Source organism: Strix uralensis, chromosome 1, assembly GCF_047716275.1.
Source record: "Strix uralensis isolate ZFMK-TIS-50842 chromosome 1, bStrUra1, whole genome shotgun sequence".
Classification (NCBI taxonomy): Eukaryota; Metazoa; Chordata; class Aves; order Strigiformes; family Strigidae; genus Strix; species Strix uralensis.
The window spans coordinates 24,982,381-25,009,935 of NC_133972.1; the positions used below are offsets into that span (position 1 = coordinate 24,982,381).

The 27,555-nt window shown below is 42.4% G+C and overlaps 1 protein-coding gene across 3 annotated transcripts; it reads right to left on the minus strand.

Moving 5' to 3' along the window:
- Nucleotides 1–1,130: 1,130 nt before the first annotated feature.
- NOD1 (nucleotide binding oligomerization domain containing 1) lies at nucleotides 1,131–27,530 on the minus strand. Of its 3 annotated transcripts, XM_074860411.1 has the most exons (12): nucleotides 27,096–27,527; nucleotides 22,434–22,772; nucleotides 20,400–20,574; nucleotides 17,391–19,194; nucleotides 15,243–15,326; nucleotides 14,107–14,190; nucleotides 12,476–12,559; nucleotides 10,503–10,586; nucleotides 8,291–8,374; nucleotides 7,576–7,659; nucleotides 5,417–5,500; nucleotides 1,131–3,974 (listed from the first exon to the last, which is right to left on the minus strand). In XM_074860411.1, exons 2-12 carry the CDS (start codon nucleotides 22,647–22,649, stop codon nucleotides 3,902–3,904), a joined length of 2,856 nt encoding a protein of 951 aa, XP_074716512.1. In that variant the 5' UTR covers nucleotides 22,650–22,772; nucleotides 27,096–27,527; the 3' UTR covers nucleotides 1,131–3,901. The 3 variants fall into 3 exon arrangements, 2 of the variants coding, with proteins under 2 accessions (XP_074716512.1, XP_074716525.1); XR_012627771.1 differs by lacking the exon at nucleotides 1,131–3,974 and having other exon boundaries at nucleotides 5,441–5,500; nucleotides 7,576–7,824; nucleotides 27,096–27,530; XM_074860424.1 differs by lacking the exons at nucleotides 10,503–10,586; nucleotides 12,476–12,559 and having other exon boundaries at nucleotides 27,096–27,530.
- Nucleotides 27,531–27,555: the final 25 nt, after the last annotated feature.

The following is a 27,555-nucleotide window of genomic DNA, read 5'->3' on the forward strand; positions in this document are numbered from 1 at the left end:
CTGCAGCCTCTCGCCATTTGTCCCCCCCGCCCTGGGGAAGCAAGGAAGGACTTGCTGCTGTTGCTATGTCAAGTTTTTAGAAGCCTCACCCATCTCACAAGGCAACTGAGAGCCTCCAGCAAGCGAACAGAAACCATCTCCTGTGAGTGAATTCGGAGTCCCCAAGTGCAGTGGGCAGCTCCTGACCTGGTCTCTGTTTTCCTCTGGCATGATCCTGCCATTTTGTTTCTACCTACTAAAGCAACAGTCAAGTAAGTCCTTCATGCACAGCTGCAACTTTTTGCTGCTAAGATTATTTGTTCCATCAGTTGAAAACCGAGCAGCCTCTGCAGGGACCTCTCCTTCCTCACGGCGCACCCATCCCTCGCTGCTTTGGCCTGGCTCTGACACCTTTGCTCCCGACTGCGGCCATTTGTAGAGTTTTGCAATAGGCCCTTGTTTCTCTCTGCCAGACCAAGGCAAGGGAATGGAGCGAAGCTGCAGGGCAGCAGGTGTGGGTCTCCCGCTGCCTTTCGGCATCAGTGCTGCTCCCACAGCATGGGTTGGAGGGATCGGGAGGCTGCGCTGGCTGCGGTTGAAGGGCAAAGTCTGCGCGGCCTTACACCACTCTGCACGTCTTAAACTAGGCTCTGACAGCTGGAGATGCAGGGCTGACACCCAGACTAAACCAGGCTCAGAAAAGCATCCTGGCAGCACATGCCCAGAGCGGGACAGCATGGCCCGTCAGCGGGGTGCTCTCGGGGCAGCAGTGAGCGCGCACAGCTTGCGCCACCCAAACGCAAGTGTTGCACCTCAAGCAACCCCAGCCCCCAGCAGCAGGTGGATGCGCAGCGAGTTCCTGCAGTCAGTGTGGCAGGGGGGGCCTACGGGGGCACAGCAGGGCAGCAGCGTGTGTGTCCCCCAGCCACTGTCGCGGGTTCCCTCGCTGCCACTAACTGGGTTGGTGCCCGCTGCTGGGAAGGTCCCCCGTGGCCAGCGGCGGCCGTGCGCGACCTTCTCCAGCTGTGGCAGCTCCTCGCTCATCTGCGGCCAGGCTTCATCAGGCTGTCACGGTCCAGTCTCCATCTAGCCAAGTGTCTGCTCAACAGGGCTCCAGCAAAGCTAAAGCACTTGCAGGCAGCTTGTCCAAGTTCTTTAAAAAGCTGTTTATTATCACAGTGGGCAAGTGGAAAAAACATAACGCCGCATACAGAGAATGCCTTAGCAAATTACAAACAAGTCTTAAAAAAGTTAGTTGTCTCCAAATTCGAGTAAACAAGGCTCTCACTGTGAGCTGTAAATGTGTTTCTCCAATGCACTCTACAAATACTCCAGTAAGCCTACAACGAAAGAACTGCAGCCTGAAATGCTATGCCAACAAACAAGGAAACCCCAGCTGCTCCCACTGCAGCAACCAGTTTCCCCAGCATGATTCCCGAAGCTGTGGGGTGCTGTGTGAAGCAGACCCTCTGCCCTGGGTGAGCTGGAAGCAGGACACTCTGAAACATCCTTCAGTCCAGCCCAAATGAGAACTTGCAGCCTGAAATTGCCTCTGAAATGAGCAGCTATGACTGGCACAGTCACTGGTACCATAATTGGTGCCAAACTCTGTCCTATGTGGAGCTGGGCTTGCTCCTGCCACCACTCTGAGGCCGTGTTTGGCTGCTGCAGCCCCAGAGATGCTCCTGTCCCTGAAAAAACTGCCCTGGATGCCTGGCTTGTAACAGCCGGGCATCGAACAGGATTTGCAACACGGTTGAGGATGTTGTCACGCTACAAATAGCTCCAAATGCTGCTCTAAACCAAAAAGGGGCAGAAGTGTCTCCACTGGAAAGCTTGGAGGGAGCCATCAGGGACACTTTGTGCTGCTTTAGTCAATCAGTGAAATGAGGACAGGAACTGGAGTTTTTAACTGTATTTTCTACCTGGTAAATGAGCAAATAATTTGGCAACTAGAGCAAACTGCGAGCATACTTCCCTCCAACAGAGACAATTGACATCTCTGCTGAAGGCCCTTCTTGCACCACTGTCTCCTCCTCTCCATAAGGGCAGGCTGGCAAAACAGGAACATTTTGACAAGGTGCATGGGTGTCCAATTTGTTAAAGTCGCTGAGAAGTCTTTAAAGGCCTTGCTTTGGCAGATGTTTTTGCAATTGAAATCCAGCTCATCTGTAACTCTGCGCCCTTTTGCTTCAGTAAAAACATGGCTCAGGTGCAGAAATCATTCAAGTTAGCTGACTCTCCTCGGCACGGTCGTCTGTCTCCCTGTGAAAAATCAGCACTGATATCACAGACAGGGAGGAAAAGCCACTGAAAAATAACAAACACTAAGTTGTTTTTCTTTTTTTTTTTTTTTAAACTGATGGTTTTGTGGAAAGCTTTAGGAGTATTTTAAAATGGGTTAGTGAGCTGAAGTGAGTAGACTTGGGGACTGGGAAAGGTCTGCTACCATGTAGGAAACAGAGAAACTCTGACCTAAAAGCCAGCCTTTTTTTGATGTTTTGCTTTATGGGGCAGATTTGGGAAATGGGAAGGTGAGGGTTCATTGGTTTGGGATTTTAACTGGAGATTCTTCTTCCAGCCTACCAAGGTTTTGTGGGTTAGTCAGCAACTGCAGAATCATTTCTCAAAGTTTTGGGGGAGTAACATGGGAGAAGGAGGGAAAATGGATCATGCTTTTCCATTTTAGGTTCCTTGTGCACACTGTGGGGTAGACTTTGACTTTACCTTTACAAAGCATGCCTAATTTGCACACACACACAAAAAATCAAATACCCCACTCCTTTGCAAACTGGTTTCTTTTATGGGCATCTAAAGTTACACTCCCTAAACACTAAGTATTTTGGGGGAGATAATGTCTTCTTGCTGGTCCTTGTAATTGCTACCTGCCCCTTTCCTAGCACTTTCCACTAATTCAAGCATAGAATAAAAAGCTTTCCAAGCAAATCTCAGTCCTTCTCTGTGGTTACATGTTGCCAGGAGAAGGGATTTCTACTTGACGCAATTGATTTTCAATCATCCTTTCTCCCCACTGAAGCTAGGCAACTTAATATTGGTGTATTGCCACCAGCACAGTGTCTAGGCCAAGAGCCAAGGCAATGAGCAGCCTGCTAATTAATTTTTCACATTTATCTCCAGACCCCCTCCCCAGAACAAACACTGTGGAAACAGGAGGTGGCAGTTTCTATGCAGCCCTCAGGAAATTTGAAGAAAAAGTGTTTTACTGCCAGTTTTATGCTTTTACAATGATGGCAGTAAGGACTTCTGCTTGTATAAAAGAAAATGCGTTGGCTTCAATATGAAAAAAAAGATTATTGAAAGTAATCTGAGCCTGATGTATCCATTTCTCAAAAAAAAAAAAAAAAAAAAAGGCAGTGTCTACAATGCTGCCTGTAGCCAGAAGAAAGGTATTCACATTGAAAACACTGGTACCATGCAACTATCATAGACAGATTATGTTTCCAGTAAAGCTATGTATGTTCATTTTCAGTTACTGTGAGCTTGTGGAGTTTGTGCATCGTGCACCCTTTCTTGCGTGTATATGTATATGTGTGTGTGTATGTTTATGTATATAAATAAGTTAGAGATTATTTACATCAGTGTACAGAATAAATCTAAACACAGTTATCAAAATGCACACACATGCCAGTGGATTTGGTCTGTTAACACTTTGCATTTCATCTTCAAAGCACCATACAAACATTATTTACCCAGGCAACTTCCCACTCACCAAAAGGATTAAGAGTAACAGGCAGGGTAAGGGATGGAGCTGAGGGAGCGCAGCACGTTCGTAAGAAGGCAGCTAATCATGCATCTCTCTCCTGCCATGAGCAGTGCAGATTCACGCCTTTATGAGCTCTGCAGTCCAAGTGTAGGAGTAACCTTTGTAACACAAAGCTTGTCAAAATGGGAAAGTCCTCATTCAAAAGCAAATGATCCGTTCTTCATTTTCAAAAGCTTTGGCCTCTTCTTGGCTTATCAGGTTCCCGTTCAAACTGGAGGTGAAAAATAAAAGGGATGTGAAAGTAAGGTAGTGGCTGTTGCCCCTCTCCTACTTTTCCAAGGTTCTGGAGCAGAGATCACAGCTCTGCAATGCCGTGTGAGCTGCATGCTTCTCAGGGGCACACAGCGGGGAACCGGCCTCAGACAGGCAGGCCACAGCACTGCTGTTCCCACTGCACGTACAAGGAACAAGGCTACTTCTTCAGAAATAAAAACCGAACCTAAACTTCACTGAACTAAGATCAGTGTTGAATACCCAGCTGTTTGCATTTCACCAAGCAGCATATAGCTGACCACAGTTCTTATCATGCAGTGGGCTAGTTTAAAAGAAATTTAAATAGTCTTCAGGGCATTTTGTGTCTTCCATGAAAACATGGGAAGAAAACTCTATTAAGTACTCAGGCATTATTAATGTGAAATGATTTACGGCAAAATTTTCACGTCTGGCTACACAAAGTTAATCTACATGTATATTTACACCCCTGAAAATGAGCAGCCTGGTAAATGAAGCTTTCAGAAATGTTGACATCTATTAAACCATTTAGATTTATGAAATTATTGGGGTTAATGCACACCTCTGAAAATTCAGGCAAGAATCAAAAGACAGATTTTGGTCTGAAGAATCAGAATGATGCGAGTGGGAATTGATGCCTCATCTGTAAGACAAAGCTGACAGTGGCCTTTGAAAAAAGCATCCCTTCCACAACTCCAGGGAGCCCACTAGTCAGATAGTGAGTCACTGTCTTTCTAAACAAGAATCCATTGTCCTTTCACTAAAACAAATATATGTATTTAAAAATAAATTTCATGTTCAATAATAAAGCAGCGGTGCTAAAACCAGCACAGTTCTATTGACTCCTGAGCTCCCTGAGGTGAGGGAAGGAATGCGGTATTTGGCTTTGCGCCTTACAATGCTCACGTGTGATCTGTGATGCCTACCTAATCTAAAACAAGCAAATCTTACAAAAAGTTAATCTTGTAGCTTAGCACTTCCAGGGTGTTTGGAGTATCGCCCAAAGAAAAACCAAGCACAAATTCTATAAACCAAATTAGTAGTGCTAATTAAATGTAACCATCCCCTGCTTGTTGAAATTTAGCTCCTGAAAAGCATGAACATTTTCAAAAGTTTAAAAATAAATCAGGACAAGCAAAATTTGGTCTATAAATTTAGGCCCCAGTTCTGCAAACACACACATTCTGCAAATCAGTGGTACAGACAGATGTGAACTTAGAAAACTGTTTGGCATTCGTAACAGACAGGGAAGTGTTTCAATGACAGAGGCTTTTTACCTGTTTGAAACTCGCAGCTGGAACTACAACCCCTGCCTCACATAAACTTGCTCTGAATTTTTTAGGCTGGAAAGTAGTAATGCCAGAAGTGTTTTTAAAGGAGAAGAAAGTTTACAAAGTGAGCCTTTGAGGAAGAGATCGTTACCAGACTTCTTTAATAGCTGTGTTCTCCTTGAGAGCTTCGCTGATGTACTTCACCCCTTTGGCTGTAATTTGATTCTGGATAAGCCTAAAAAGCAAGCACTTCATGTCAAAATAACATGCAAACTAATTTACAGCACATGCACAACCTACGCTCAGCTTGACGTCAAGAAGCAAAGCTGTCTGTTTGCCACAAGAAGACAGTTGTGATTTCTATCTGTGAGGATGGTACACAGTACTGGTCAAATGCCCCGCATGCACTTTCAGAAACAGAGCCCAGAATATTAGTCTTTTCCTTTTAATCTTGCACATGGCTGCATTCTGGAGATACTGAGCTTAATTACATAACTGACAAATTTCTGCTAAGAACAGTTTACTACTGCTAGGGGATTGTGATATTTAGACTCTTTGAGACAGACTAACCTCTTGGCTCTGTTTTCTTATTAAGAACACTGTGAGACATTTTTAAGTGATGTACAGAAAATTCTGAGTACAGAACCTGTGCGGGCCTAGTGTTTTAGCAGTTAGAGGTTGCCAAATCCTCCTGTCTTGTTTATCAGACCAGCAAGATCTTTGAAAAATAAGACATTGAATTTGAGCAGGTGTGAGTCCCAGGGAAGCCACCTTAGCAGCTATAAAGTATGTCTCATCTGAGCTGAGGGAAAAAAATGATACAAAAGATCCTCAAGTAGCACAACAGATGAAGTAGTAGGTAATTCTTAATAACCACTGTAGACCATCCCCTTAGCTAAAAATGAATAAAGTCCCCTCAGCTGCATAAGTATAAAAATACTCATCAGCCTAGCCTAATTCAATAGTTACCTTTCAGTCTACATAGTGTGCCCCATAGCTGTAGCAATCCATGTGACTGGCTGCATGAATCCCACAGGGTTCAGGATGAGGCTGAAAACTGGAATGAATTGAATGACCTCTTAGGGAGGGAGGCAAGGAAGGAAGGAAGCAGGGAGGCATTCCCATTAAAGGACTTCCAGCACTTGGTAAATAAATCAAAATGCAAAGGGAGCCAGTAGATTCTTTCAGCTACTGGGTAAACACTTCAATTCTGTCTCAAGTTCAACCATCTATGCAGGGCACTACCTTTTGGAGGTATCCACTGGTATAACCAACAAATCAGGATATAAATTTGTCTGCTGGCAGAAACCCCTGGACAACACTGAGCCATGGTAAAGACATCCATCTAGATTACTATGACTGCTTTGGATGGGGAAAGTTTTATTATGAATTCAAACCAAACTGCTCAGTGAAGCATATCTGCAGCTGTGCACAAAGAAATCAAGCCCTCCCCCCTCTCTTTATTTTCAGGGTGATAGGCACCAGAGCTTCGACTGCTTTCAAAAGAGGCTACAAGTACTTGGCACCTCTGACAAGCGGCACGCTTCCTAAGGGGCGGGAACTAGAATTAATACAGGGAATGCTAGAGTGTGGTTAGCAAAGTCTTTGTAAAGCTTGTCAAGGGACTCCATTTATTATGTTATCTTGATCACTTGGAATGAATGGATGGCTATTTATGTTGCACAGCCCACACCTGCCCAAGCCCATCCATGGACAAATTCTTGTGAACCTCTGGATTAGAACAGCTAATGCTGTGTTTTCTTAGAAGTTTAACAAGTCTCTTTGTGATTCCTAGAAATAATCCCTAGTTTCCTGGGGATTTACGTCTTATAGATGAGTGTCTTGCATGAGTGAAAGTGCTAGCCCTAGAAGAAAACATCAGGCAAATGGGACATGTATTTAAGTGTCTGTCATGTAGGTTCTTGGTTGAAGAGTAAGTGTTGAGCTTGCTACTTTCATGGTACAATGATACAGTAAGAATCATAGTAAGGTTATTCTATTCTAGCTGTCTGCTTGTATTTTTTTTAAAACTTTTGAGTTTAGGCCAGTACTGTTCCCCTAAGGAGAGTTTAAATCAATTAGTATTTGAAAGTTACTAGGACACACAAGCAGCCTAAACTTTTCCCTGTACGAAAGCAGGTTCAAAGTGCTAGACAGCAGCTTTATTAACTTCCATTAGAACGGTCTACAACCAGTCAGCTGCATCCAGACCATGCACAGAAAGCTTACTTTGACCTACATAGACTTGGAAGGTGAAGCTTTAATGCAGTGACTGCCAAAGAGCCTGTGCCTCTGTGGAATGTAACTCACCATAAATGCACCAGTTTCTTGTTGACCTTCAGCATCTCTGCAAAACTCATTGCTGCCTCATCATCCAGGTCATTTTTAGTCAACCTAAGTGGGAGAGAAAATGTTCATTTAGGATGTTATCATTATTTTTCAGCCCCCTGTTTTTCCAGCTTGTCTGTGACTTAGCTTTAGACAGCCAAAGGGGGATGTGCTGTTCCTGCCCTGAGTGATTTATAAAGGCTGGACACAAAGAGATACTGAAGAGAAGTCCTGGAGGTAAAAGAGACAAGAGTATCAGATCTTTATTTCTCAGAGCAATGTTCTAATGATACTTTCTTATAATGTTTTAGTGTCTAAAAGGTGAATGAGGTGTAGTGGAAAAAGGTAGACACAACACTGAAGAGGTGCAAAAACTGAAGACAAAGAACTTGACTTCAGATGATGGAAGTGAGAGAAGATGGGGAAAGCAAGATGGAGGGAGCAGAGCAAAGCATGACACTGGGATACTGGAATATGTCCCTAAAGGACATGTGCTGCTGATCCATTACTCATGTTCACGTTCTTCCAAAGGGGTATATCTTATAGCTTGCTGGTTGTGAAACCATAGGGGATGAGGGGAGGGGCAGAAGGAGGAGGAAAGAGTACGAGGAGGTGATGGGATTGGAGGAAATAAAATTAGGCTGCAACTTTCTCTGGAGAAAGAAGAGGAGGAAAAGTAGTCCACGCTGTCAATTACCAGAATATTTTCACAGAGTCGTTGTGTTGCATAGCTTCAGCAATACTTTTGCCTCCCTCTGTCGTGATGCCATTGAATGCGAGACTGTGAAGTAAAGATACAAATGTGTAAGAAATAGCCAGCATCACTTGGGCCTCCCACTGCCAATTACTAGTGAATATCCTGGATGATCTGCTTCCCAGTTGTACAGTTCAGCATTTGAGTGTTTTGAAGGCTCACATACTTTGCAAACCATAAGTCCTTATGACTTTTACAAGTGAGAACAGTTCACAAGCTGCAGCCTGAGTGCAGGTCTGTCATACAAGCCGTAAGGTTTGCTGTTGGCGAGTTGTACTCTTGGGACTGACAGCAGAGTTGCACCCAGTGATTTTGAGAGTCAAGGCTTTTAACAAGGACAAAGAGTTGTGCTTCACAGTACACAGGTTTTTACATGCATTTGCCATCCCAAATCCCTGTACAAGCTGGCACTTTGTCCTTTAAGTCCTTCAGACACCTGAATACCTCATTCTTCTTCCAAACACAACACCTTCTGTTGTATATAGAGAGATGAGCTTGTAACTGCATGCTTTCCATTACAAACCACAAGCACTTCTTAGTCTGCCCTTCATTCTTTGAAAAGACATTGGCAAAATCATCCAGTTAAAGTTATGCTCCAGGCTTTGAGAGTTCAAAAAGCATTTACCCCCTCAAATGCCAGGCCAGAACCTAAAAATAATGCAAGGTCTGAAAAAAAGGTAGAAAGGGGGATCAAGTAGGGCAATGGCACAAATACGTGTTAGCACGAGTCCCTCCTAGCTTCAGATAAAACTAGATATTCTCAGCCCATTGTGACTGGGCCTAAAAATGGCAAATATGCCCAAGTAAACTGATGTTGTAGGGATTGTCTTCCCTTAGTCTTCACATAAAGCTACTACTGATGCTAACTATTAATCAAATCATGAAGCAAGATTAACCACTGGAAGGTAAGAAATGAACCCAAGTGCAAGTGCACTACAGAGCAGAAGATTCACCCTCCACAGGTGCCAGCAAAACTTAGCTTTAGCTAGCACAGTTACTACTCCTTATTTTTGCATGCACATTCATCAGCACATTTGTTCCAGTCTGAGAATCCCTCAGCTCTGATTCAGGTTCAAAATGTTTTCTTTCAAGTCTGATGCATCTGGATGGATTCTGCAATTATGAAAAGATGGCTATTTCAGATAGCTTTTAAGTTTAAATATATCTAGGTCACTGCACCTGTTCAGCTTTTAATTTTTAAGCCCTGCTATCTGCTCACAGAAAGGAGGACAAGGCACCAGCTCTGAAATCCCTTGATCTGAAGTGGCAGCAATAAGCTCTCCAGAGATCCCCAAACTCCCCGAGTACGTATTTCTAAAGAAACTAGTGCCATGTGCCACCTCGTGGTGAAACCAAAGAGCCTTGTCTGCTCCCTCATCGTGGAGGTCAGTGAAACTGGAAGACAAATCGAAAGGATCACAGTGAACCCAGTGCTCCAGCTGTGTGGAGGGACTCCAGAACAGCAGCAGCTGCCACAACATGCATCTTTAAATCCCTAGCCAGCATCTGAAAGTCTGGCAGGAGATGGGCTGTTTTACGCTGCTGGCTTCCCCCTGTGCTGTGCTCCCAACTTTACCCCTCTCCTAGGGCTTCCAGAAGGCTAGTTTCAGATGAATCACTGAACTCTGGTGAGAACTACATCTCATTAGCACTGAATGTGTGGTGTCCTAGCTCCACTGGAGTACAGGATGAGCCCGAATTTAAGAATGCCTCAGTCCCTACCCAAACAGTTTATTACCTAAAAATTACTTTGGTAAAAGCTGCTGTACCTTTACAACTGAAACTGTTAACACCGAGCTCACTGAGAGCCTGATTCTGTGACAGCTGGTGCATCGTTCTGCTAATGCTCCCGGATCAAAATGGCACCCACTGACCATGTGCTTTCACAAATGCCAGTAACTCTGTGCAGCATGAGGGGAGGAGGTGCAGATAGAGGGAAGGATGCCAGCCCTGCAATATCTTTAACTTGCTTAATGGCTGCACAGGGCTTTTTGATTCAATATGGCCTTTTGCTTGCACCAGGAGCCTGTTGGTTACACAGAGAAGGCTGCAATATCAGATGGCGTTCCAAGCGCTTGGAGGAAGAGTCATCGCTTCAAAGCACGATGGGAAAGCCAGCACTACGCTGAGCTGCCTGGCTCGGCTGGTGTTTTACCTTACGTTCGTTAACCTGGGGTGGTTCCTTAGTGCCTCTGCAAATGCCTTTGCTCCTTCGTCTCCAACTTGATTACCCCACATCCTGGTGAAGAGAGGAAACCAGGAGATTGTCAGTGTGCTGCCTTACTGCCCCTCAGCATTACAGTCTCCCTTTTTTTCTCTTCCCTCCCCTCTCCCTGATTACTTCACAGTCTTGTGAGAAACCTGGCAGGTACCCTCCCCGCTGAGACAGGCATGTTCCACTCCCTGCACACCACACCACCAGCCTCTGCTGACTCAACAGTACCCTAAGGCCACAGCATAGAAGCAGCTCTAGGAGACAGCCTGCTGCAGCAGGAATACTTTTGGGATCACCTTGCTGCGCTGGGCAAACCCTCTCCAGCCCCATACCCTTATGGGGTAAAGAAAGGATTCTTGTGGTCCAGTACAGTGAGCTGTGGTGAGAAATACACTAAGTCCTAAATCCTGTCATTTCCCTGCTCAGAATTTCCTCCCCATCCCCCTGCTGCGATTTTCCTGTTACCTGTTAGGCACAGACTGGCCTTTACACAGTGCAAAGTCCAGGTCTTGGGAAAGACACCCCAGACGCACAACTGTGTGGGGACCCACAGCCAAATGGGTGACTTTCTGAAGTGAACTGCTCTACAAGCTCCCCCAAGCAAAACGGCTGCAGTTCCTTCAGCATTATACCCAAGTGGTATCTCCTCTCTTGCCAGCTGCCAAGAGAAAGATCAAAATCTCCCAGGGACAGTATGACCCTGGGATCTTCCACCCATCTGTAAGGAATAGTATTTCCAATGGCAAAACAATCCTTGGTAACACAAAGGGTTAAGAGAAGGTAATGTGGTAAAAACTGGATCATGGCTTGATGACTCAGAGCCACACTCAGCTTGATGGGTAATTAGTTGGCAGCTCTTTTAAAATCAATTGAGCTTTGTGGTATCTGAACACATCCACTTCCAGTAAGTTCCCCAGAATTTCCTTGTCCTTCAGACCCAGTGCAGTTTGTTATGTAAATGTTGAATATATCTGTTTAAACATTTCTGTCCAAGCTATCCTAAATCCATTTGGAGGGATTATTTCCTCCACAGGAGAAAACCAGAGTCCTTCAGTGAAACTGCAGCAAGTACAGCACAGCAGACCCAGCTATATGACAACGGAAATGTGCACGCTGTTGACTGTGCTTGTGAAATGTTGTAGTACCACAAAATTAAAGGACAAAAATCTGATTGTTCAAATCGGATTTTCATATTTAAGGGTTATTCAGATATTCAGAATGGCCAAACAGAGTTTTAATTCCATGTATTCGAGTATTGGACTCTGAGGAAAATGTTCTCCTGTGGAGTGGAAAAAAAAAAAAAATCAAACCCTCAAGTCTAGCACCTCTCCTTAGAAAGAGGACAGACACTAAAGATTTAGAGTACATTCAGTCCTCTCTCCAATAATAGCAGACTCTTCAGTTAGGGAAGGACTAGAGAGAAGAATGATGGGAATTACTTTTTATTCTCCCAGTTCGCAACTTTATTAGGACTTGATGCAGAAGGTTTGACAGTTATAACAATGAGACTCAATAACTAGGTACACTGCCAACAGTCATAAAACCACCCAGACTTAAAAATGACCAAATATCTCTAGAACAGCTGTGCTGCCATACGGAAAGTGGCTATCTTTACATACTGTCCTCTCACTAGTTTGTCTCTCCTTTAAGGTTCTGTCAGAACAGGGAAAAAAAAACCCAAACCCAAAACAAACATTGTGTGAACTGGCAAACAACAAAGCAGCCCTCGTTTTCCCTCTGAGAGAAAAATGTAGCTCTGCTTCTGCACCAGTTTGTTCTAATGCCGATGATGGGGAGGTGGGGAAGGAATAGCAGAAGTAGAGAAGGTAAGAATGAAAAAAGGAATCCTAAGGGATTTACAGATGTCTTGCCAAGATCAAGCCCTGAGCTCTGCTCCTTAGCGCTGAACTTACCCAATTTCAAACATTGTCTTGCTCTTCTGGATGGCCTGGGCAAGGCACTTCCCTCCTTCACTAGTTATTTTGTTTGCTCCTATTCTGCACAAAATACATGAATCGATGAGGTACATCACTTACAACTGTACAGCTATTAGAACACCAGCTCAGAAAGCAATACAAGCAGTATTTAAGGCTAATTAAGTCTGGAGGCTAGCTACAGTTATCAAAGATTAACCTAGAGTAAAAAAATACTGCAGGTATTTGACCTTTGATTAAGACATCATTTTGTCTTTCACATATTTTGAATGTCAGCCCTCCAAATCAGAAGTATTACTTCTGATAAGGGTGTGGTGCTCAGTATGTCAGAAATGAGCTTTAGGAACTGATCCTCAAGGCAAGGACCCCTGCCTAGTTTTTAATATAGTTCATAATATCAGCAGTTGCTACAGAGTACATGAATTACATGCAGCATGTTTCACGATGCCACGGAGAATAGAATACTTCTTGATTGTGTGGCTCCAGAGGAGACTGCAGCTGATAAGCACGGATTGTAATAATTTCAAGTCTGTCTGTTCTGAGCACAGGCTATAGGCAGTGGCATGGGTGAGCACAGCAATGAGTGTCTCTGACTGGCACTCTACAGAAGACCTTTTCTTTTTTTGGCCTATGTGGTGATATCAGATGGCTGGAGTTCAAGGAAGAGATAAGTCTCAGTTGCATATACATTGGTGTAAAGAACAAATCAAAACTAAAAACTCCTCAGCTCACTACATTTACATAAAGTAAAGCTGGCTTTGACTGACTTCAGGCACATGAATAAACACTCGATGTCAAAATAATCCGTGGGGTTACTACACAGCCTGCAAGTAACCAGGCTCTTTTATGAAAGATAGATTAAATAAGCAAAGCACTGTGTCAAAGCAGTGAAAGAACCAAAGTGTTCTTGGATTTCAAAAGTCTGCAAATATTTCAAGTGGGAAGGATGTGGCTAGTGTGGGGTTTCAGAACAAGTTAGTGGTAGAACAAGGACTAGAACCCAAGAGTCCCTGGCTGCTCGTTGCTACATTCATACCAACCAGCTGACATTGCTGTAGTTACCTCTATTTTCTGCTATGGTCACAATTAAACCACTGGTTAATGATCTACCTTTATGTCAAACCAGTGTTATGCATGGTCAGACACTCTTATCTGGGGAAGTTCCAGGACTTAAAGGGAACAACTCATCAAGTGAATGTGGGGAATTACAGAGTTGAGGTATGACACCAGCACAGCCTGACTCCAATGGCCCATAAAAGACGAGATACAAAGAAGCTTGGTCCTAAACTGAAGTGAATTCGCCTACTGCAAGGGCCAGCAAGGTTCATGCACTACTTAAGCCTCACTCAGGTGCTCAGACTGGATTTAAGTAAAGAACAGGTCTCATGCTCTCCTTTTACTTACTACTATATTCCAGTAAATACTATGGATTCAAGAGTTTCACCTGCTGCTATTCACTGCTAGACTACTGTAGAAGAACATACAACTGCAACCTAAATTACATTTTATTTGAAAGATAATTCTTGTCTTTTTTCCAATCTCTCTCCTGTTTCAAGTTGCTTTACCTTAATTAGAATAATGTAGAAAGGAAAAAAAAAATCCCAACATACTTAACGTATTCAAGGCTTGAACACTCTTCAATTAGTTTTGCAACATATTTGGCTCCAACGTCAGTGATCTGATTGTTGTATAAGCTTAAAGAAAAACCACATTGGAAAAATAGGTTATTCCTGCTGTTACTTTAATATTTACAACCTGAATTTTTTATAAAGCAGACATAGCATCTGTCTTTTTTGTATGGCTTTGGACACATTCACATGTGCTTGTATTTCTATTTTGATATACAATTCATATGGTGAAAGGCTAGATATAAAATACAAGGAGACCAGACTGTAAATCATGGGAAAATATTTATATAATTTTTTAAATAAATGGTCTCCCCAAGCAAGCAAAGCTTCCCTTTATTCCTGTGTTAGTACAGAAATAATATTGCCAGAAGAGAAGTCACTAGAAGAACGTATTTTTGTCTTTTTTAAAAGTCATAAAATCTCCTTGCAAATATTACTGAAGATCAGATACCTGAACAGATGTACTTATATTACGGCACTGGAGGAAGGAGGCAACTCTTGGCATCCATGTTCACTTCTCAGAAAGTCATTTTTATGTAGCTACTTAGCCAAGAGCAGGAAGTCAGAGCTAACATGCCTTCCAGCTTCAACTTGATTAAGAACTAATGAAGGTCTTAAAAGAAATTGCTACCATGAACATGACACTTGAAACTCTGTGTTCCTGATACTGGTCTCTACCAAGCTGTATTTGCTCTGCATAGTTGAAATAAATCAGTTTACAGCAGAGAAAACAGCAGCTCTAGCTATAAAGCACACACTCTCTTCCTCGTGCTTTCTCCCCTCTACAGCTAGCAGAAGGCTTTAGGTATAACACTAGCAAGCCCACACAGTTCAGTAACCTGGCCGTGGTCCACACTGTGTTATGGAAGGACTTGATGTCGGCAGAGGCCATTCTGTGAGGCAGTGCAACGGGAGAGGAAGCTGTGGTCCCTTTCCCAGTGCACTGTTACAGGACGGCAGCTGAATCGTTTCTGACACAAAATGCTGCACTGCTTATATTCAGTAAATGAGGAGGTAACTGTGGTTTCCAGCCCACCTTTGCTGTGTCAGTAGTGTCAGCACTGCAGTTTTATTTTCTAATATCAGTATCTAGCGTTTTGCTCCCGGTTGGTACATACCCCAAGAAAGTCACAATTTGGTACTTCGAGAGTTCTTCATACAAGATCCTTACACCGTGATCTGTTACCTGATTTACACTGAGCCTGGAATGAAGGGAACAAAAAGAAAGTTTGAATCAATACAGATTACAAGTGTTCATCATCCATGAGTTAACGAACGACTGGAGGTCTGTGCATTTTCCTCTGATATTTTAACAGGTATATATATATTTTAACAGGTATATATACATTTTAACAAATATGCCATTTATTAAAAACCATTAAGGGAAATGTGAGCTCAGTTTCATATGACTCACTTCAAAATCAACAGAAAACAAAAAGCCCCCATCTCCACGGTAATGCTCTGGAACCTGTTCCCATAGAACTGAAAACAATAACATGTAGTAAGTCAGAAACCAGAGACAAACACCTCATTCTCCTCTTGCGTTTACTGTGATTGCAGGAAGAAATTCTGCTTGACACCCTAGCAAAAGGAAGCTTTCCAAACTACTCTTCTTGCAACCTTCTCTCTGAGTACCTAGCGAAAGCCAGGCATCTTGAAAGTCACAACACATTCAGGCTTCACTGAACAAAGGTTGTGAAAAGCCCTGGCCAGGAAACTGCAGTCCCATAGGTGTGCTAGATGTTTCTAATTTTATTGTCCCAACTAGACACAAAGCAAATCAATGCCAGTCATTCACAGAATAAAAATACTTCTTTTCACGGTTGTTTTGGGTATTTTGAGGTTTTTCTTAAACCTCTCAAGTTTTTTCACCTTGCCTAAACAGACAGGTTCCTGTGAAGCATTCCAATTCTGATGAATCACATTTTCTGGGTAAAGCTGTCCCTGCAAAAACATTTTGACCAGCTTTAGTTTCTACACAAACTCAGAAGCTGAACATTCACTGCCAAGAGTCCCTTACCACCAACAGCTTCCCCAGCTCTTGCTAGTTAGTAACTTGGTCACTTTGGAATGCACTAGCACATAGGAGAAATCAGAGCCAATTTCTACAGATCAGAACAATCTGCTTCTTTGAAAGGGATGGTTAAGCTGTTAGAAACAACATTTCCTGACCTGCAGAAATTGGTCATTAGAAAGTCCTAACATCAGAAGAGCCATCAAGACAAAAAAGCAACCTAACAGACTGGTTTGGTGCTGGGGATGGTGTTAAGATCGTACTGTGCACGGCATGATCATATGATAGGGACAAATAATGAAAGTCTGTCCTTCTCTTCATTTTGTCTTACATACTTATGCATTTTCCCCCCAAGTTTCCTTATTGCTTTCTCTTGGGAGGTCAGCTGATTTGCAACTAACTGGAAAAAAACAAGTGTCACCTGCTTTGATTTAGTCCTAGAGGAAAACAAGGCAGAGCACAGCCAACCATGAGGAATAAATCTATTTATAAAAAAAAAAAATCTCATAAGGCTGCAGGAGATTTAAAAAATATATATATTTGAAGTTCCTGGTTTCCTGCATCTAAATGTTTGGACAAATAAGGTATAGCTACATGGCACAACCTCAGAAGACTGGAGGTGGAACAATCTGGCCTGTGATGTTAGAGGTGGAGTTAGTTTCCCCTGATCACACTAAGCCATGTGTCCTCCCTCCACATCACCTCAGGGAAACACCACATCTAAAGACTTCAACTCCATCCTTTCATGGAGTACTACAGTGTCAGCTTTTGTTCTGTGAAAGCAAGACATCTCAGCAAGATGTAAAAGCAAGAAATTCAGAGCTTTTGATCAAGGGTTATCGTGAGTAGTAGATCCTCTCTTACCCCATATGACCGAGGGCAGAGATAGGCTCAGGCAATCTTCAGATAATGGAGGAAGCACTTGTTTCCTTTCTTTTCACTTAAGCACTTTCTCCTATAAAAATCCTCTTTTGAGACAAAACAATTTGAGATGGAGCTAACTAAACCTACAGGTTTAAACAGTCCTGGCTTCTAAGGACTTCTTATGACCCCTTCCATTTGGGTTGCCGAATTCACAGCTGGTCTCTGGTTCTGTGACTGGCTGAACAAAGATTTCAGAAGATCTGAAACTTTAATTTCCAGGAGCCATAAAAACCCTCATCTTTCTCCACTTTCGAGAACATTTCCTCCAGCTCAGCAGTTTGTGGAATAAACCAAGGATAAGCAAGGACCTGCCTGCACAGACTCCTACCTGATCACTGCAAGCTTGCTGAAACAAGGTAGCAGCTGTTTTACTCCATAGTCATTGATGTTGTTGTTGTCCAAATCCAGAGCGAGGCGCTTTTGAAAGTGATGCACGACAAAGGAAATAGCACTGCAGTCAGCAGAGTAGGCATTGCAGTATGTGAGCTTGATGTAATTGGCACGCATGCGTTTGGCAGCCAACTTCCCCACCTTCTCGCTCTGAGTCTCATAAAGGCACCTCAGCATCCAAATAAAGTTGGGCTGGACCTGGATCTGATTGTAGTTTGGAAGCCTGGATCGAGTGATGCCTTTCAGGTGGGATTTCATGCTCTCCCCAAGGTATGTGATGAGTGTCTTTCTCTTCCTCTTAATGACTGCAGGCGAAACTAAATGTCTGAAGAGCTTCTGCCTGGATCTAGAAAGCAGGCCACAAAGAAACAGGTTGGTAAAATGAAAGTGTTCATTATTTCGGAAAGGATCCTCCCCTGCTAGTTGTTTCTTCAACCAAGGAATACGAAAGCAAGTAGGCTGGGCAGTCTCAGTGGAAGAACATTCATTGAAAAACTGAAGTAACTCCTTGGCACTCACTTTCTCTTCAATAACCAGGAACAAAGCTGTGAAAAAAGACTGAAGGGTTAAGTGCAAGAACTCATAAGTGGTCTGATTGTCACAGCCACTGTAACCTTTAACTATCCTGAGAAAGCCCAATTGCAAATCCCCTTCAGAGATGTTCACTGATGAGACCTCCTCCTGCTCAAAGATAAAGAAAGAGTTCTCCATCCCTTTATATGCCATTTTACCCAAAGCTAGAAGAGTTTCCTTCCTTGATTTGAACATCTCTGCTTGGCTCCTGGTAGTGTTCTTCAGCAAACTTGTTTTCAGAGATCGGTTCAGATGGACTTCAATCATGAGCAAAAATACATCTGTCAATGTAACAGAACAGTCTGGAAGCTCGTGGCTGTCAAACATGGAATGGAAGTGTTCATAGCATTTAAAGATAATCCAGCAAAACAAAGGCACTGAACACAAACTGCAGAGATTGGGGTTAGCTTCCAACTGGTTCAATACCAGTGTTCGTTGCCCCTCATCTTTGAAAAACGTAGCAGTGTATTCTTTCAGGTTATTGCTGGAGAAACCACGGAGCAACACTTTCTTTCTAATGATGTTTCTCTGGATCTCGGTTCCTGTCCTCGCTGTAAGAATTTTCTTGGATCCCTTAAGAAGCTTTCCTTTGAGAAGGCTTACCAGCAGCACCAGGGGGTGGATGGGTTCATTGGGTGAACACATCTCAGGCACACTACTGAGATCAAAGTTGGAATAGATCTCATCGAAGCCATCAAATGTGAAAAGAACTGTATGAGGGAATTGCAAGATATAATGGAACACCTCTGTGGGGTCCTGGTCTGGGTAGCAATTATATTTGAAGAGCAGGTCTTTCAAACATATGGCTTCATCTTCCTTAAAGCAACTGAACATCCTACATCGGAAACGGAAGAAAAATTTGGCCCCTATGTCCAATTCTCTTCTAGCCCAAAGGCTTTGTATCTTTTGCAGCAAGATGGATTTTCCAATTCCTGCATCACCAAAGACATAAATAGTCTCTCCATCTTCATTAATTAGCCCAGCTGCATCATCAAAAAGGGCTTCTAACTGACACACTTCTCCTAGACTCTCATTGGTAAAACTGAGCAGCTGCATAGTACTGTTAGAGTAGATTTCTTCAAGCAGCATCTCTTCCCTCTGAGCATATGACATAACAAACTTGGAGTCCCGTCCCAGTTCATATCTGAGTTTCTGGCAGTACCTGCTAACTAAAAAGACAATGAACTATTATTAAAAAGTATATGTATACAATGACCCACTTCTCTGGGAACAGAGAGGGGCTAATAAGCAAAAGTAATTCTAACATAAAATTGGTTCTTTGGCAGATTACTTTTATTTCTGCTACCATGATCACTCTCTTGGGAAATTCAGGTGCTAATGAAAGGTGACTGTGAGCCACCATTTCCTGAAAGCCAGTACTGTCACTGCATTGGTTTAAGGGGCTGTTACCTTTCAGCTGAGACTCAAAGCCAAGACCCTGACACTTTGTTAAAGGCTGTTTTACTCTCTGCAAAGGCTTGTTGGGGTTATTGGTCACTGATTAATTTTGGCATCTGCCTTTTCACTATATTTATATTCTACCTGCGATTTTTATCAGGTAGGTGGTTCTTTCCTAACTTGTTTGTTATTTTTTATTATTGTAAATAGAAGGCATGCGTCTTAGAAAGCAGGTGCCAGGCACCTCAAAAGATCCTTTTTAAGATGACAAAAAAAGAGAGTCTCAGTTATTGTGCAATGTTGGCTTCTGGTTTTATTGCAACAGAAACTTTGCTTCAGATGGGGGCAAAGTAACTCTTGTATTTCTATAGTATGAAAAAGCCTCTCAAGAGGAAAACATTTATTTCTGCAATACTTTGACTTTTGGTATAACTCATCATCTAGGATGACAGAATAATTCAGGTTGGAAGGGACTTCAGAAGGTCTCTAGTCCCACCTCCTGCTCAGAACACGATCATTTATGAGATCAGATGAGGTTACTAGTTGGATCTTGAAAACCTCCAAGTATGGAGACTGCACAGCCTCTCTGGGCAACCTGCCTCATTGCTTGACTGTCCTCATCATGAAACACTGGCTATTCCATTGCCAAAACATCACAGTGTTGCTAAAAAATTGTAGTAGAGGCCTAGAAAATACTATAGATGGCACAAGGTGGTTATGCCATTACGCCACATAGCCACGAACAAACGCAGAAAGAGCTTGACTTTAGCAAAACAGGATGTAAAATATCAACATGACTGTTGTGTTATAGCATGCCTTTTAATTACTTGGCTACCACTGCTAGCAAGCACAGCATGTGCACAATTATCTTCCCTGCCTGTGCCTGCCTAGACTCTCTTATTCTCATGTCACCCCGTTAGAGCTTCTTACATAGCTGGGTAGTTCTAAAGGAGGGGATATAGATGCATGGCCTTACCTGGATCTGTATTTACCACAGGTTTACTACAAATATTCTCTGAAGGCTCGTAACCTATTTCATCCAGCCAAGGCTGAAGTTCATAGTAAGCATCAGCGACTTTCTGCAGGACACAGATGAAATATTCTGAAACTTCTTCTCCCTTGCTTTGAACCAAGTCTAGAATTTTGCGAACCTGAAGAAACACCACATGAAAGATCACTGATACTTAACATTTTATCACAGTTACACTTGTAGACTGCTTTAGGATCCTTTTTGGACTGGAACAGGGGACCAAAATCAAAACTGGTGCTTCAAAAACTTGAATCCAAAATCTAGCTCTGAATTTGAATCATCACAAAACTCACTTGCTGTTTGTATTTGGATGTTGCAAGAGAGTTGGCTCTGCAAATTAAGGTCTGAACTTGCAGCTAGATCATATGCTAACCAGAAACAAAATGGATAAATACCACTCCTCAAGGGGGAACCCAAAGGATTTCCTCAGCCTGGCTAGACAGTGTATTTTAAATCTCATGCTGGTTAAAATAAAAAAAGGGGTGATTTCTCAGTGCCCTAAATTCACCTTCTGGTTTGTAAATACTCCAGTCACATTCAGATTTACTTCAGGATCCAGCCAGATCCAGAGCAGGGTAGGCAGAATCTCTCTCTGGATCTTAATGTAGATCCAAAAACCTACAACTCTTCCTTTTAACACAGCAACTCAGTTCTGCAGGCTCTCTCTGTACAACGGACTAGCTGCCTGCAACCGCTACTAAAACTAATGGCTACCAGGCAGTGACTAGAGCAGTTCAAGACTAAGCGCTACCTCTAAAGGCAAGGCAGAGTCTGATGCCTGTGCAACCAGTACAGGGCAACCCCAGTACAAAACCCTCTGTGAGACAGAGCAATCATCTAGGGGCCCATTTTGAACGTCTGGATCTTCTTGCTAGAAATGAATGAAGTTCTAAACCAGCCAAAAGGTTTCTAGAGACTGTGGTCTCTTGTGAGCTTAAAGCAGGGTGAGGTACATGCAGCACAGCAAAAACATGGTGTTTTTTGACAATTTGTATGCTCTAAAAAGCAATTTTGTGCCTTCCAGAGAAGCTCCCACAGAGTCCACTTCACTTACACTATTGTGGCCTGCTCTGTGTTGCTGTTTGGATTCCTGATGCATGGCCTCCCCCTCAGCTTTGTTACAACAAGCATGTATATTATGCTGAACAATAAGAAATGGAGATGATCATACAGTGTGCATTTATTCCACTTTGACCCTACACACAGAGTGAGCACTGTGTTACCATTTCAACTTGCCAGCAAGAATGATTATTTTATGAAAATCTGCACTGTTAGTGAAGTCTCTGAATTTTTTATGGTTTGCCTGCCTCTAACTGTGACACTATTCTGAAGCTGCATGACTGGTTGGTCAGAGAAACAAATGTAGAGTTTGTTTTAAGTCATGATGCAAAAAGCAACTGTGTACACATGATAATTTTCTCCTATCAAAAGACTAGGAAATAATTTTTGCTACCGATGTCCAAAGATGAATCAAAACCCCAAATGTGCCAGGATATATCAATTTTCCATAGAAACATTTACAATGTACATAGGTCTTTAAAGAGAAGGGAAGGTGCGCACATGGACAACACACAATCATTAACTTCTAAAATAATATTTCATTTCTGTCTCTCCTCCTCTAAAGCAGGATGATCTGTCCCACAGCATCCTCAAGTAGATTTTCCTTACAATACTCTACACAATAATGAAGGCTTGCTGTAGCAAGCTGCACTCTAACAGCCACTGTGGTCACCTCCTTACCAGAGCACAAAGCTGCAGCTGGGGGAACAGAACAGCAATTATCACCCTGCTTGTTCTTACAGCTGCCAACGGGCATTACAAGCAGTGCCATCCATGCTGGAAAGAGATGTGCTGGGTAGGGAAACTCCAAAATAACAAAGACAGACAGTAGACATAAAATTGTCAGATAAGGCCATAAACCCCAGTGGTAAATTGAAAGTAATAAGAAGCTCATGCTGGCTAGTGAAATAAAAAGAATACCTTATCTGCTTGAGTTGGAAACTGGACAACAATGTCTGCATCTTCAGGGGAGAAGTAGTCATTCTCAATCAAGTTGTCAATCAAACACTGCGTGTTTCGGATTCTACGGACCAGAAGTTCTCGGTATACCTTCAGCAAAGCAATGAAGGATGGAGGACTTGCTCCTGGAGGCTTTTCCACAGAAATCTCCAAGTTAGCACAAAGTTGGCCTTCCATAGTTGAGATAGCAAGAAGCTGCTCCACCTAGCCTCATCTTTGACAAACTGTCCATTCGCAGTGAGAAGTCAGCTTGGAGTTAACTTTGGGGAAAGAGGCAATCTGTCCTTCACACTACCGAGCCTGTAAAAAGCAATTGTACAAAACCTCAATTTAAACCTTATCCTATGCAGATACATCCTTTAGTTATCCACCAAAGAATACTTCCAACCTCTGCATAGTATCACGGCCAACTTTATTAAAGCTTCTTCCTCAGGTACTTCCATTTATTCGTTCGGGTTTTAGGAAAAAAAAATATCTACAGCAGGCCGTCTCTCTTCTATACCAGTAGTTTACTGTAGCTTGCGTCAAACAACAACAATGGCATCTGCTTTATTAACTGCCTGTTCTTAGCACATAATTTAATATTTTTTATTAGCTTTTCATGTTTCAGTAGACAAAGCAGAGCATCTGTCTAAACATATCTGGACAAGGAAATAAGGGGAATAAAATTATATTTCATAGCAATTAATTTTGTAGGAGGAATTAATTTATAGTAGCAATTCACTTTGCTTTTTCTTTGTTACAACAGACCCTGCGTGAAGCGTTGCCAATATGATAACTGTCCCTGTAAGCAAGGTCTTGTGAACTATGAGTCAGTTTTAACTAAACCAGAAAAAAGCGTTTTGCTTTAGGGCACCAGGTTTGAAAGGCAGTAGTGAGACTGTGGGAAAACCACTGATCAGATGTTTCTGTTAAGAAAGCCAAGAGTAAAATGATGGTAACAGTGAAAATGCTGCTGAAGATTTCAGAGTTAATCCACCACTTAGGGGCACAGAGCACTTCACGCCTCCTAAAGCTATTGGTTCAGACAGTGTGTAAAACAGGGAAAATATCACTGCATTGGTTTAATTTGGTTAATCTTATCAAATTCGGGTTAGTAACCATAAAAGTTAAAAATACATTTTTTCAGAATCTGAAAAGTGACAATGCTACAGAAAGGACTGAAATAAGTGATTGTAAATATACAAGATCCTGTCTCTTATGATTCACACAAAAAAAATCTGGGCCTCTCCTTGAGCAGGAATTGCACAGAAAAACTAAATTCACAGACTCTTTCCCCATATGATGAACTAGGCCTGGAAGATGGCATCACAATTCATATTCACTACTGGATGAGGCATCCAACCCACCTCCACCTTCATAAAGGGAAGAGATTGCACGCAATACAGCTTGTAATGAAGATACCAATTTAAAGCCTGGGCAAACACTTAGGCTTGGATGCCTGACCTCAGCCCCTGTAGGTACACCTAGAGACACAAAGAGATCATTAGCTCAGACAGCTACGGGCTCAGGAAACCCTTTCATTGCTGTAGAGATGTTGTTTAGAAACTGTACTCTTCAGCATGAATGCTCTCTCCTTGTCTACAAATACATATGCTGTGTATGACCTCATTCTCTATACCAGCTCTTTTTAGATGGCCATTTATTCCCATTTTTCTTTAGAAGGCATAAAGCAGTAGGAATCAGGATCAGACTGCTCTCTGTTGTATTACTAAAGGGGTTTTTTTTGAATTGTAGTTAATATACCATATAGCAGGCATGGTTATATTGTAATTACAATTCAACAATAGATTCATTTAGGTATGAACCTTGTACACACGATTTCCCATGCAAAAAGCAGATTTTTTGCAAGATCACAACGAAATCACCTCCACATAGACAATGAGAATTTGCATGACCAACACAAATTACGGGCACCCTCCAGTAACAGGTAAAATGTACTGTTGCTTCAGCAGGTCATGGGATATTTTGAAGAATGTTCTTAGATTCTGATTCCAGTCATATTAATAAAAACAAAACACAAAGCCCTTCTTTAACAATTCTGTAAAGGTGCCAGCTCTGCTGCTACAAAATTCTCACAATTCCCCAAGGTGTTTACAGTGCTGGCAAACTTTCCAAATACTCTCCCCGCGCTCCCCTGACAAGCTGTAACTGAGCCCTGCCAGCTCACAGATTCTTCTAGGTGACCTGCTACTGGAACAACCTAATTGCTATGGGTTTTCCATACCAGAAGCTGCAGTCTGCATCAGTGTAGCTTTTCCCGCTTGATGCTGGAGAAACACACAGTTTACTTCATTTTAGTGATACTACCTACCTACACTTAAAACCACAGGGCAAACCAGCTTAGCTCCTCCAATTTCAGAGGACCAGTAGGTCCTAACTTACAGTCACTGACCTGCACAGATGCAGGTAACTGCATTAAGAGTTAAGCTCTCCAAAGGCTGAGACCAGGCAAATCCCCAGCACAACTGTTTTGGATCACAGCCAACTCCAAAACTGCAAAACTCTTTCAACCAAAAGGAATGTAACCAAGTGATCTGACTTTCTTACCACATGAGTAAGTGAGTGCATCTACTCAGACAAATCAACCTTTCATTACACCATTCACATGACCCACCAGATGAAGTGGCTGATTTCTGAGTCACTCAGCTTCCTAGAAGCCACAGTGGCACATCTCTTTGTTCAGGAAAGCTCATTCCATAAATGAACTCTATCATGGTGACCAAACAATGTTGAAAATATCATTTACTTTGAAGCTTTTGCAAGCTTTTAGTTAAAGAGATAGAGTCACCTTAAAACACATGCAATAGAAATATTAATCCTTTTCTTTCAAGATACTGCATCTACCCAACATTCCCTGGTCGCTTTGGTTATTCTAGGACCACATTATCCTAATGTATTTTCTTTCTTCCTACTTTGTGAAAAGAACTGAGACAAACATCCAGGAAACCGTAATAACGAACCAAAGTGCTGTCGTGTACAAAACAAATAGTATTTTCTTCAAACAAAAGCGTATTTTCTTCACTCTTTCAGATCCACCTACAAAGAGGATCAAAAAAGAAAGAAGAAATACAGCAAAAGGACAAGAACATGGAAAATATGGGAAGATTGGAAGGTCTCAAAGACACCTGCCCTGCATCTAAGTCCAAGTCAGTACAGAACGTGACTGCTAGTGGAAGGGATGTGCATGCATATGGTGCAGGAGAAGGCATGTTGCCTTTCACACAGGGTGATCTGCAAGAGAGTGGAGAAACAAAAGAGCAATCAAAAAAGAATATAAAGTGAAGCTAAGCATCAGGGGAGAAAAGAAGAAAGAGCAAAAATGCCAAGCTGGGAAGTCAGAGCTGGCGATACGAAATCTGTGCATGATGATATTTTTGAATATATCAGTGAATATATTCATTTTATGAAAATATCAGTGATATTTTCAGTGACAGTATTAACTTTAAGGCAAAAAAATCACCACCACCAGTACTGGAGAAAACAGTAATTTTCATCAGTCTCTTTTAATAAGAAAAAATGGAAATTTCCACCATCCATAGACTAAGAAAATGCCACATCAGATGAGCAGCTGAACACCTTAAACAGTGCTGGAACAGAAAGACTTCCTGACACATTTAGTTAAGAGCAAGGCAGGTATGTGCACGTTTGTAGCAAAGTGTATCATCTATATTGAAGAAACTTCAGGTCCCACTCACACTAAAATTTTCTACAGTAGCAGTTCTAGTGCAACTGCACCTAAAAGTCCTGATCAGCATGAGAAATGTGCTTGTTCTCTTAGAGAAACACACTGCCACACTGCCCATAAGATTCTGACATACACAACTGATTCTGCTTTGCTAGGGCGTTTTTTTGTTGGTTTGTTGTCGGGCTTTTTTTAAACACGAGGCCACTGTGTTGACATCATGAGGTCTCCAACTTACCTGCAAGTCCAACACCTCTCTTTCTGGAAAGAGTCACAGCTTCCATAGTGCTTTAATATGAGTCTTCTCAAGGGATCTCAAAGGTACAAAATACTAAGTCTCTTGTTAAAGGATCTGTTAGTTTTACAATGCTAGGTTACACATCTGGTACGTCTAAAGGTAAATGCTTATGCAGCTTATAAATAAGCGTTGAAAGCACTTCCTTGCTTGAGTGCATATTGTGTTCTTTGCCTTATCTTGGGCACTCCAGATGCTGGATTCAACTCCAGTGCAATTCTTGCGACTGATGTGGCATCAGTCAGTGGGGCACTGGTAGAAAAGACCAAGACATACATTACCGTGAGACACCTCAGTGCACTGACCAAGGTCTAAAACCATCCAGTGTTGAGAACTACTGCCTCATTTCTGGAACGGTTCCATTTCTGAAAGGGCTAATGAATAAAACTATTTTTCTGAAGGCCAACTTGAGACTTTTACAATCCTTTGTAAAACATCACCAAGATATGATAAAGAGAGACCACCTGTTCTAACAGCAACAGCCTGTGAATACATCTATTTAGAGAAATGAACATTAGCATTGAAGTTTATACAGAGAAAGGTATGTATATGGGCAAAAGGGGAAAGACTTTTCAAGCCTGATACAGTAGCTGAAACAGCAGAACACCTAAATAGGAATGGAGAAAGATCGCAGAGATGATACCTGGGCAAAGCAGGAGTCTAGTATGGGAGACAACAGGAGAGATGCTTATAGGGAAATGCTTCCTATCTGGAAACAGAATGGGCTTCTTGTTCCTGAAAGGAAAAATAAAAACCAATGATTTATTCAAGAAGCTGCCAACGATGTTGGCGAGAAAATTCAGTTAGCCATTTTGAGGACAGCAGCTTCAGTCAAGTGAGGAAGACAGAAAACAGACTACCAGGAATTAAAAAGAACCAGAGAGCAGAGCACTCACCCACACGTTGCAAAGGCAAAGAAGAGAAGACAGGCCTTGGCCAAATGAAGTGTCAACAGGGACTCAAGGGATGTGAGAAGCAACAGCAAGTCTGGCAAGAGATGCGTATCATATGCCTGCATAACTGAGAATAACAAAGAGGAAGCAAGATGGGGATCAGTCCAGGGATAAGGAGGGAAATGAAAAAGGGAAATTAAATTTGTCATA